The sequence below is a fragment of the Mucor mucedo genome (genome assembly GCF_025094135.1).
Source record: "Mucor mucedo strain NRRL 3635 chromosome Unknown EV154scaffold_151, whole genome shotgun sequence".
In the NCBI taxonomy this organism is placed as follows: domain Eukaryota; kingdom Fungi; phylum Mucoromycota; class Mucoromycetes; order Mucorales; family Mucoraceae; genus Mucor; species Mucor mucedo.
This window is the reverse complement of record NW_026252435.1, coordinates 44,202-54,077: the sequence shown is the minus strand read 5'-3', so window position 1 is coordinate 54,077 and position 9,876 is coordinate 44,202. Positions and strand designations below refer to the sequence as shown.

The 9,876-nt window shown below is 35.4% G+C and overlaps 4 protein-coding genes across 4 annotated transcripts; 2 read left to right on the top strand and 2 right to left on the bottom strand.

The window, feature by feature from the left end:
* The first annotated feature begins 374 nt into the window (after window positions 1-374).
* EV154DRAFT_526361 (ubiquitin-conjugating enzyme E2 8) lies at window positions 375-1,498 on the top strand. Its single transcript, XM_051603385.1, has 6 exons — window positions 375-509; window positions 571-650; window positions 702-816; window positions 890-942; window positions 998-1,126; window positions 1,187-1,498. The coding sequence occupies exons 1-6, from the start codon at window positions 466-468 to the stop codon at window positions 1,312-1,314; spliced, it is 549 nt and encodes a 182-aa protein (XP_051452291.1). The 5' UTR covers window positions 375-465; the 3' UTR covers window positions 1,315-1,498.
* Window positions 1,499-1,587: 89 nt separating this feature from the next.
* On the top strand, window positions 1,588-4,376 carry EV154DRAFT_526358 (P-loop containing nucleoside triphosphate hydrolase protein). The gene is made up of 10 exons (XM_051603384.1): window positions 1,588-1,746; window positions 1,813-1,871; window positions 1,959-2,040; window positions 2,105-2,247; window positions 2,347-2,448; window positions 2,518-2,739; window positions 2,801-3,030; window positions 3,099-3,768; window positions 3,834-4,030; window positions 4,094-4,376. The coding sequence occupies exons 1-10, from the start codon at window positions 1,710-1,712 to the stop codon at window positions 4,284-4,286; spliced, it is 1,935 nt and encodes a 644-aa protein (XP_051452290.1). The 5' UTR covers window positions 1,588-1,709; the 3' UTR covers window positions 4,287-4,376.
* Window positions 4,377-5,666: 1,290 nt separating this feature from the next.
* EV154DRAFT_486628 (uncharacterized protein) lies at window positions 5,667-6,138 on the bottom strand (the record flags this gene model as incomplete). Its single annotated transcript, XM_051598871.1, has 2 exons — window positions 5,667-5,925; window positions 5,960-6,138. 2 exons carry the CDS (start codon window positions 6,136-6,138, stop codon window positions 5,667-5,669), a joined length of 438 nt encoding a protein of 145 aa, XP_051452289.1.
* A 314-nt stretch (window positions 6,139-6,452) lies between these two features.
* EV154DRAFT_74533 (ATP-dependent DNA ligase) lies at window positions 6,453-9,267 on the bottom strand. Its single transcript, XM_051607755.1, has 7 exons — window positions 9,174-9,267; window positions 9,084-9,115; window positions 8,712-9,027; window positions 8,592-8,642; window positions 7,895-8,530; window positions 7,514-7,811; window positions 6,453-7,451 (listed from the first exon to the last, which is right to left on the bottom strand). The coding sequence occupies exons 1-7, from the start codon at window positions 9,218-9,220 to the stop codon at window positions 6,519-6,521; spliced, it is 2,313 nt and encodes a 770-aa protein (XP_051452288.1). The 5' UTR covers window positions 9,221-9,267; the 3' UTR covers window positions 6,453-6,518.
* Between the last annotated feature and the right edge of the window lie 609 nt (window positions 9,268-9,876).

Here is a 9,876-nt window from a genome sequence, read left to right as displayed (position 1 = left end):
TTTAGGACAACTGAAATAAAAAAAAAATAGGCACAGCTTCCGATTGTTGATTTCTTTTTTGATGCGTGAAAAAAAAAAAAAAAAAAATTCCTGTTTGGGATTTATGCTTTTTTATAGATCCCGCGCAAATATGTTTTGTCCTCGTCGTTTTATTTTTATTTATTTTTTATAAGAGAAAGAAAGGGGTTCTAGGAATGTGTTTAAATGAAGAAGAAATCCTATGAAGGGGCACACATATTTGGATGCATACATGACAATCTGTAAAAAGTATCCGAATCTGATATGATCGAAGAAAAAGAAAAAAAAACAGGTGACGAATTTGGTATATAAAAAGAGTGCCTCCCACCAATCATTTGTATGTGAGAATAAAAAAAAAAAAAAAAAAAAAAAAATCAAAAGCCTAAACTCCCTATTTTTATTTTTTTCCCTCTTTTTTTTTTTTTCCTTCAGCAACAATAACCACCAATGTCCACACCAAGAAGAAGAATTGAAACAGATGTTATGAAGCTGTAAAGTATCAAAGTAGTCAATGAATAAGACAACAGATGAGATTAACCTATGGTATTGTAGCTTAATGAGTGATTACGAAGTAACTCTAGTTAATGATAATATGCAAGAATTCTATGTTCGTTTTCATGGACCAACAGACAGTAAGTGGATAGATAGGGGGAAATTAACGTGTACTTATATGGATAATGTAGCACCTTTTACTGGTGGTGTTTGGAAGGTTCATGTAGAACTTCCTGATCAATACCCTTACAAATCACCGAGTATTGGATTTATGAACAGAATATTTCACCCAAATATTGATGAAGTGTAAACTATTTAAAGTCGATACGTAATTTACGGTTAGATTGACATCCTTTTTTTTTTTTAATTGTTAAAATAGTAGTGGATCTGTTTGCCTGGATGTGATTAATCAAACATGGAGTCCAATGTTTGGTAAGCGGGATTATAACAGTGTACGTGTTTGGATGTTAACCCAATCTTTTAATAGACATGATAAATATTTTTGAAGTCTTTCTTCCTCAATTACTTCGATATCCCAACCCAACAGATCCCTTAAATGGAGAAGCTGCTGCATTATTGATGAGAGAACCACCTAAATATGAAGTCAAAGTTAAAGGTAAAAAGAAAAAGAAAAAAAGATGTAGTTTAGATATACACGTCTCATATGATTTACTAGATTACGTCTCAAGATATGCTACAAAAGAAGCAGCTGATGCAGCAGCAGATGAAAGCTCAGATGAGGAAGATATGAGTTCAGTTAGCTTTGACTCTTCAGAAGATGAAGCTGCCGGTATGGAACTGTAATAAAAAATGATGTGTTTGAACCCTTTTTATTTTTTTTATTTTAAAACACCGGGTTTGCAGGACCGTTTCTTTTTTTTATTATTTCAACATGGCATGTTCGCGTTTTATTTGAAATAAAAAATAAAAATAATTATGTAATGCGTTTCGGTCATCAACATGGATGTTTCTGTCTTTTAGCAAGGGCATGTTTATTGTTTAATGTCAAAAAAAATAATAATAATAAACTGATTCAATCGTACAGTTGTCATATGTTCACCTTTTTTCTATTCCGCTCACACAAAAAAAAAAAAAAATAAACAACCGCCACAAAGTTGCCGGAGGGGTGGGGGGTTACTTTTTTTTTTCTTCTTCTTTTTTAAAATAAACCTCGGATAAACCGCGTTTTATAATTAATAATGAGAAGAGATGTTCGTATACTTCTTGTGGGTGATGGTAAAAAGCAACAAACATGGACCAAGTGAAAGAAACAGAACAATTAACCTTGTTTTCTTCTTGTAGAGGGAGTAGGAAAAAGTACACTTATTGCATCCTTAATTAAAGAAACCTTTGTACCCAATGTAATTCTCAAGAAAAAAACCACAACAACAACAAAAAAAAAGTGGGCCTATAAAAAGTGAATACTTAAAAATGCTTTTGTTCATTAGGTTCAACATCTTATACCCGAAGTGACTATTCCACCAGAGGTCACCCCGGAAAATGTTACTATGCATATCATGGATTCGTCTGGTAAATAAATAAAAGAGATAAATTGAATACGAAACACAAAAGGACTAAACTCAACCCACAATAGCCCGAACAGAAGATCGTGAACAATTAGAGGCAGAGATACGTAAAGCCCATGTCATTTGTATCGTATATGCTATCGATGACCCCAACACATTTAATCGTCTTTCATTATACTGGCTGCCTTATATCAGATCTTTGGGTGTGAATGTAAATAAGAAAAAAAAAATATTACACACACACATATACACAAGCACACACAAGCACATATGAACACACACACTGATATATATAAAAAAAAACGGATAGGTTCCTGCTGTATTGGTCGGTAATAAGATTGATTTACGTGGAAATGACGTGGCAAATGGAAGTCTAGAAGATGAAGTTATACCCATAATGAACGAATTTAAAGTAAAATTACAACCACATAGCATATGCAATCCTATCAATATTAAACCCCCCCCCCCAATTTTTTCATAGGAGGTGGAGACATGTGTCGAATGCTCGGCTAAACAATTATTGAATGTTTCAGAAGTTTTCTATTTCGCTCAAAAAGCTGTGCTTCATCCAACCGCACCTCTGTATGATTCAAGAGAACACGTATTAAAACCTCAGTGTATCGAAGCCTTAAAACGTATTTTCAAGCTATGTGACACGGACAAGGACAATATCCTCAATGATGATGAATTGAATGAATTTCAGGTACACACACCCCACACCTCTTTTTTTTTTTATGTTATTCATGCAATTTGCCTTATTTTAGAGAAAGTGCTTCAATGCTCCTTTACAACCACAAGAACTAGATGGTGTGAAGGAGGTTGTCAGAGAACATGAACCCACTGGTGTAAGTGATATTGGTTTAACAGAGTCTGGCTTCATCTATTTACATTCATTATTCATTCAAAGAGGCCGTCTCGAAACCACCTGGACCGTGCTTCGTAAATTCGGTTACGGTGACGATCTCTCACTGCGCGAAGACTTTCTACTACCCTCGTAAGTATAATCACATATACATATATAGAGCTATATGGATATAAATTGACGTTTCTTTACAAATACAGTCTCGAAGTGCCTGCTGAATGTTCAGTGGAATTATCTCCTCATGGCTACCAATTCTTTGCCGAATTATTCCAGACGTTTGATAAAGACAAGGATGGAGCTTTGAAAAGAAATGAATTGGACTCACTCTTCAGTACATCACCTGGCAACCCTTGGGCCAATACGGGTTTCCCACATACCACCATAACGACAGAGTCTGGATCAGTGACATTACAGGGTTGGTTAGCCCAATGGAGTATGACCACCTTATTAGATCATAGAACAACACTGAAATACCTTGCCTATCTTGGTTTCGAAGGTGATACTCGTACAGCTCTTAAAGTCACAAAACCCAAAAAAGTCGACCGTAAAAAAGGCAAGATTCAACGTAATGTTTTCTCGTGTTATGTTATCGGTGCTCCTGGATCAGGAAAGACCTCACTTTTGAAGGCATTTGTTCAGAAAAAGTTTGTGGAGCATGGCTTTACCGATAAACCCTCCACAGAACCCTTCCATGTGGTGAATAGTGTCGAAATAAATGGCTCAGAGAAATACCTGGTTATGCAAGAGGCCGAACCAAGTCATGTACCTGATATACTGTCCAACAAGAAAAGGCTTGACCAGTGTGATCTGCTGTGCTTTGTCTATGATACCAGTGATGCAAGTTCGTTTGAATATGTCGCTGCATTACGAGTAAACATCTTTTTTTTTTTTTACATCTCATCCATCTTTTTTTCTCATTTTTTTTTATCTGTCAGGAAAAACACAAAATAGATCATGTCCCTACAGTATTTGTTGCAACCAAATGTGAATTGGATTTAGTCACTCAACGATGTGAAGTACAGCCCGATATTTATTGTAGAAACCTGGGCTTGGCCGTTCCCTTAAGCGTGTCTGTCAAGGAGAACCAAATGGCCGATTTGTATCATATATTGACAGCATTAGCCATGAATCCGTAAGTGGCTCACATGTGTAGATATGTCATGATATACTTACCCTAGGATTTTTTTTTTAATAGCACAATGGCTACTCCTGGATCTAGAAAAGATAAATCAGACAAACCTTGGATATCAAAACACTGTCTCACTTTATCTTTAGTGGCGGGTGTAGTGATATTGACTGGTTTAGCAAGCTATAAATTACTGAAAAATCATCCTTCATTTTCGGGCTCTCATCTTGTTGCTTCCTTGGCCTCAAAGAAAAAGGATTAATCATAGTTTTTTTTTTTTTTTCTTAAAAAAAAAAAAACTCTTAATTTTGTATTTCTACATCCTGCTCTTTTATTTATTTTTATTTTTTTTTCAGTGTGTGTGTGTGTGTGTGTGTGTGTGTGTAGTTGGAGCCTATGTTTATAATACAGTACTTCCACCATCAATTGGACACTTTTGTGAAAATATTGGTCGGATTCTAAAAAAATATTGCTCGCTTTTCTGAAAACCAATTGGTCACTTTACTTTCTTGAAAACCTATTGTTCACTTTTTCAAATGTCAATTGGTCACTTTTTGGAAATTCATTTGGTCACTTTATTCAGCAGACTATCTTGAGCTCTTCCTTGCTTGGCGGCATATAATCTTTCGAATGTCTCCTTAAACTTTGGCTTCATAGAGTATTCATGACATTTGATTGCGTATCTAGATAACTGATCAAAAGCACTTCCTGATTTCCCAATATTTTCGAGGATGTTTCTTATATGATTTAAAGCTTGAAGTGGCGCTGTCTGAAACATATTATCAAATTTTATAACTCTTATTAAACCTTTATAATTCTTCATTTAGGAAGAGTCCACTATTGGTTTAGTTTTTTCAGATAATTTGTGCATTAGACTTTTTTTTTTGCTTTATATTGGGAGCAGTCTTGTCGTGAAGAAAATGATCCAGTTAATAGATAGTATTCAACAGACTGTTGGCCAATTTAAGAGAGTTTTCAGGGGATTTTTTGGCATTTCATAATACTCGTTGTCAAGCTGAACTGATCCGAGCGATTTAGATGTAAATAAAAAGCTCCAGTAGCTTGTTCTACGTACCCAGTATCGTTTTGTGTAGGTTTTTTTGGAGAAAATGGCGAAATAAACTATCTTGATGAAATTACGTATTTTCACTTATTGAAGTGTCCAGATTGCAATCGGAATATCTTGAGTGGATCTTTTCTATTCAGAATTTTGCACTACATGTTCCTAAACTATTCATGTTATTGAAGATGTCAATCATGCTTGAAAACAAAAAGTCGATCTTTCATACCTTTAGTGAGGAAGCACGTTTTTTAATATGTAACTTTCAGTGTAAATAGATCCATAAGTTGTAGCACAAAATTCTACAAATTATAAACCGTATAGCTTAGAGCCCTTCAAAAAATAATATGTTTGCGAATTTACCCTTCTTAAATCTTGTTTTTGACACTTTCAATCAAATCAGTCTAATTTGATTTAGTATTTACAATGTAGACAAGGTGACGGCCAAGTAGATACTCAGTTTCCGAAGAGAGGACGCAAGAAATAGTAACACTCATCCCAACTCCCACTCCAAGATATAGAAAGCTCTTAAGCCTGAAGCAGATTTCGGTATTTGATATAACGAACTTTGGAAAATCACAATTATGACAATTGGGCTCGTGTATAAAACCGGCTAAGATCAAAACAAATTCTGTTTTGTTCGCTCTTTTTATACGGTATTCTTTTCATGTCCTCATAGATGTGCCACCAATTTAGCGCAGTACGGTATTTCACGTGAGGTCCTTTCGCAGCTTTAGCCACCAAACTATATTCTTGAGGCTGCTTAAGCATACGATTAGTAAACGCTTCTCTGGATAGATCGTTATGGAGATTGCATAACTTGGCTGATTTAGTCAAATTACTAGATTTCAGCTGTTCCTTAACTGAGGGCTCACTAAACAACTTTTTCGGAGTTCTTAGCGCTCAAGTAAAATTCTCGATTGGTTATTGTTCCAAGAGCTACATTTAGATCGTCAACTTGCGTCAAAACGTCCTCCGTTGGATCGAAAACTCTTTCTCCAAGTTCATTCAACAGGTTCTCTTGTCTATCTTTATAAAAGAATGTAGCCCTCATTATAGTTGTATTTTTAAGCAAGAAGACAAAAAAACCCCGCCAAAAGCATCTGTCAGTTAAATACCAATTTTAGTTAACCTTGTGTCCTTTTTTTGACTTTTGACCAGTTACTTTTTTTGGAAAACATCAATTTCAATAGGCTTCACTGTATAAGTCTTTTTTACAAGTAACCAAATGAATTACCAAAAAGTGACCAATTGACATTTGAAAAAGTGAACAATAGGTTTTCAAGAAAGTGACCAATTGGTTTTCAGAAAAGCGACCAATATTTTTTTAGAATCCGACCAATATTTTCACAAAAGTGTCCAATTGATGGTGGAAGTATTGTACAGTAATTTTTTTTAATCATATAACTATGGAAATGGGTTTTATTCTTTTAATTAATAGTCCATGTCCTTTGTATTACTTGATCCTTGTAAATTGGCTTGATCTAGATAAAATTGAGATATTTGTTCACTGGATGTAGCGTCTTCGGGATCTTTATCATCACGAAGTCGGATGAAACGAGGGAAACGAAGTGAGATACCCTTGTTAGGGTCCACACGACCTACACCTGCCATATATTTCGGACTCACACTAAGATCAGCACATTTCACTTCCCATACCACTTTAGGGTCAAACCAAACATCAGGTTTGGCTCCATTCTCTCCAATACAGTAAAATCGCTTGGGTGCCTCAATGACATGTGCTTTCAACGTATCATGGAACAATTGTAAATTTTCGTCTGAGAAACCTGTACCAATCTTACAAATCGTCTGATATTCCTCAGTCTCTGGATCGTAACAGGCTAATAAAAATGCACCATAGACACTTGTACGTTTACCACGACCATAATATGCACCAATCACTACCAAATCCATCGAATCTCCTACACCACCACTTAAATAATCCTTCTTTACCTTGAGCCAATTACGAGATCTTTTGGAAGGCTCATACGTTGCCTCTTTACTATCAAATGATTTCACCATCAAACCCTCACAATTGCTTGTAATTGAAACATCCAAAAAGGTTTGAATATCCTCAATGTTGTTGGAATCCATATGAGTGGCGAAATAAAATTCATCCTTTGTCTCTTGGAAGGCATCATTTAATTTCTCTCGACGCACCGCTAAAGAATCTTGTAATAAAGATTTTCCGTTCAAGTATAAACAATCAAATGCAAACACAGCTACCCGGACGGTAATATCCTCTTCCTTGACATCTTTACGTTTACGTGTACTTAACACCTGGAAAGGTAAAATCTGTCCAGCTACTTTATCCCATGCCACTGCTTCACAATCCAATATAAATGATGTTGTGGATGGTTTAATCCACTACTAGAACCTATTAATATCACTTTCTTTTCCTACCCCCCAAAAAAAAACTAGACACAAACCTTGTTTATAGCGGTCATAATATCAGGATATCTCTCGGACATGTTTTCAGAATTACGACTATAGACATTAATCGTACCATCCTCAAGACGATGAATTTGTGCACGTTCACCATCATATTTGAACTCGCATGTAAATGTTTGTCCTTCAAATCTATTCAGAACTTCGGTCAAACTCTTGGTTGGATGAGCCAACATGGGCTTCAAAGGAATACCAGGTCGCATTGTACACTGTTCAAGTAATTTATCCAAGGGACACTTTAACAAGGCAGGTATAATCATATCATACGAAGGTAATTGACTATACAAGAAAAAAAAAATTAGATTCGTATTTTATCTCGGTCTGTTCTCCAGCATGATCATTTGATTTTTTTTTTTTTTTACTTGTATACATATTTCACTGTTTCAGTCGCCTTTGCTAACAATTCCTCCTTCTTGGCTGTAGAGATCTTTTTGTTTTTAGGATCACTGAGAACCACAGATTGAGCTAAAGCAGAAAGTACAGTCTGTTCGGCTAAACCAATACGAAGCTTTCCCTCCAAATGACGAATGATAAATTTAGCTTCTTCATCCTTACAAGCGACCAAAAGACCTCTGATTTTATCAATCTTTTTCGATTGAGATGAGTTACCCGAGATTTGGGCTACTGCTTTCAAAGTACGAAATACATGTGAGACGGTCAAAGGTTTAGGTTTGAACAAGGTTTTTTGAGATCCTTTACTATCTCTAGCGACAGTACCCAGATCACCACACTTGACATATTCCGCCTTGATCGTTTTAATCTCGCGACCAGTGGATTGTGCAATGGCCTTGATTAATAAGGATTCTCCAATACCGAGTTCAAGTCCTTCATAATCCGGGCATAATTTGTTGATACACATGTATAAAAGTTCAAGTAATCCATCGGGTGTAAGTCGAATCACCTTGACAAATAACTGAACCAAATTTTCCGTAATCTCTAATCGTTTGGTGGTATTCTCACATTTTTCAAAGGTTTTGCATAATACTTCATAAGGAACACTACAAATGTAAAAGATGAGTTCCTCCAAATAAATGGGAGATAAATTCTACAGTAACTTACGCTGTTCCAGCTTTCCATTCTAAACCAATATCCTTTGTATCAGAAGAAGCACTAAACAACAACAACAAAAACTTTAGACAATTGGCTTTCTCTCTATGTTATGGAAGCGCACGCTTTTACATTGTATGGATAATACTCATCATTTCCATTTTTTCCTTTTTAGCTTCCTTTTCTTCCTCTGCAGCTTCCTCAATTTCTTTATCAAAGGCTTCATTTTCTTTTAATGTTTGAGAAGAGACGTCCATGGCTTCAATTTTTTTACTCATATCCTCTTGTTGGCTCGACATGTCAATATCTGGCTTTGATTCCTCTTTCTGAGTCGTCATGTCCATATCCTCATGTTGCTCTCCGATCTTTGGTTTTTTCTCTTCGGTTACTTCTTCTTCTTCTTCTGAATCACTAATAACTGCTCTCTTTCTCTTTTTCTGCTCCTCCACTGGGTTTTTAACAGGGTTAGGTCCTTGATCGTGATAAAGTCTTGATCGATCTTACCTTCCGCAGTTTTAGGCTTAGCGCCAAAGAAACTAGAAGACGATTGGACGGTTTAGATTTTATATGTGGGTAGGAAAAGAAGAGACATACTTTAATTTCGATTGTTTCTTAACAGCAGGTTTCTTTTGTGAGGACATGGTAAAGAACAAATAAAAAAAGAAAAACTTATCGCGAATTTTTTTTAGGTAAAATGGGATACGCGACCAAAAAAAAAAAAAAAAAATTAATCAATTCCCTAAATGGCTTATGTGTAACAACGCCTATTCGATTATGTATGAAGGCAAGCGAAAGGACATGGTTACCTCACGAATAGTTTTTTCTTAATTCGATGTAAAGTACCGGACTACAGGATAATACATTAAGAGGAATTTAGGAACGCAAAACTTTGGCAAACAAATCATCCTGGCTTTACGGGTATGTAACTAGTGCATTGAAAAAAAAAATCATAAAATCGTAAGATTACTTGATAAATATCAAGAATTAGAAGGTTTCTGTACATGTCTACTTTATCATCTCGGACTACTTTATATGTATAATAGATTATAATGAGAGAGTTCATTAAAATGAAAATGATGTGAGAATTGCGGTAATATCCACATGTCTTTAAAACACCTTTTTGTGCTCAAATGTGGTAACAAAGCGTCTCTCATTCCTTAGGTAATTCAAATTGGTAACAATATGATTTATTTTTTCACTCTTGATTCTTTATTCTTGACTTTCTTCGTGATGTCAATGCAGTCTAGCATATCCTTTCAAAAATAGATACACAACACATTCAATTTTATTTTTCAAG

What these genes read in the sequence shown, in the direction of transcription:
- EV154DRAFT_526358 (XM_051603384.1), top strand. Translation starts at nt 1,710, where the DNA reads ATGAGAAGAGATGTTCGTATACTTCTTGTGGGTGATG. An exon ending in GCATATCATGGATTCGTCTG is followed by an intron (nt 2,041 to 2,104) that starts GTAAATAAATAA and finishes AACCCACAATAG; the next exon opens with CCCGAACAGAAGATCGTGAA. An exon ending in AATATGTCGCTGCATTACGA is followed by an intron (nt 3,769 to 3,833) that starts GTAAACATCTTT and finishes TTTATCTGTCAG; the next exon opens with GAAAAACACAAAATAGATCA.
- EV154DRAFT_526361 (XM_051603385.1), top strand. Translation starts at nt 466, where the DNA reads ATGTCCACACCAAGAAGAAGAATTGAAACAGATGTTATGAAGCT. An exon ending in TTTTCATGGACCAACAGACA is followed by an intron (nt 651 to 701) that starts GTAAGTGGATAG and finishes TGGATAATGTAG; the next exon opens with CACCTTTTACTGGTGGTGTT. An exon ending in CACCCAAATATTGATGAAGT is followed by an intron (nt 817 to 889) that starts GTAAACTATTTA and finishes TTGTTAAAATAG; the next exon opens with TAGTGGATCTGTTTGCCTGG.
- EV154DRAFT_74533 (XM_051607755.1), bottom strand. Translation starts at nt 9,220, where the DNA reads ATGTCCTCACAAAAGAAACCTGCTGTTAAGAAACAATCGAAATTAAA. An exon ending in GAATGGAAAGCTGGAACAGC is followed by an intron (nt 8,531 to 8,591) that starts GTAAGTTACTGT and finishes TTACATTTGTAG; the next exon opens with TGTTCCTTATGAAGTATTAT. An exon ending in TTATGACCGCTATAAACAAG is followed by an intron (nt 7,452 to 7,513) that starts GTTTGTGTCTAG and finishes AGGTTCTAGTAG; the next exon opens with TGGATTAAACCATCCACAAC.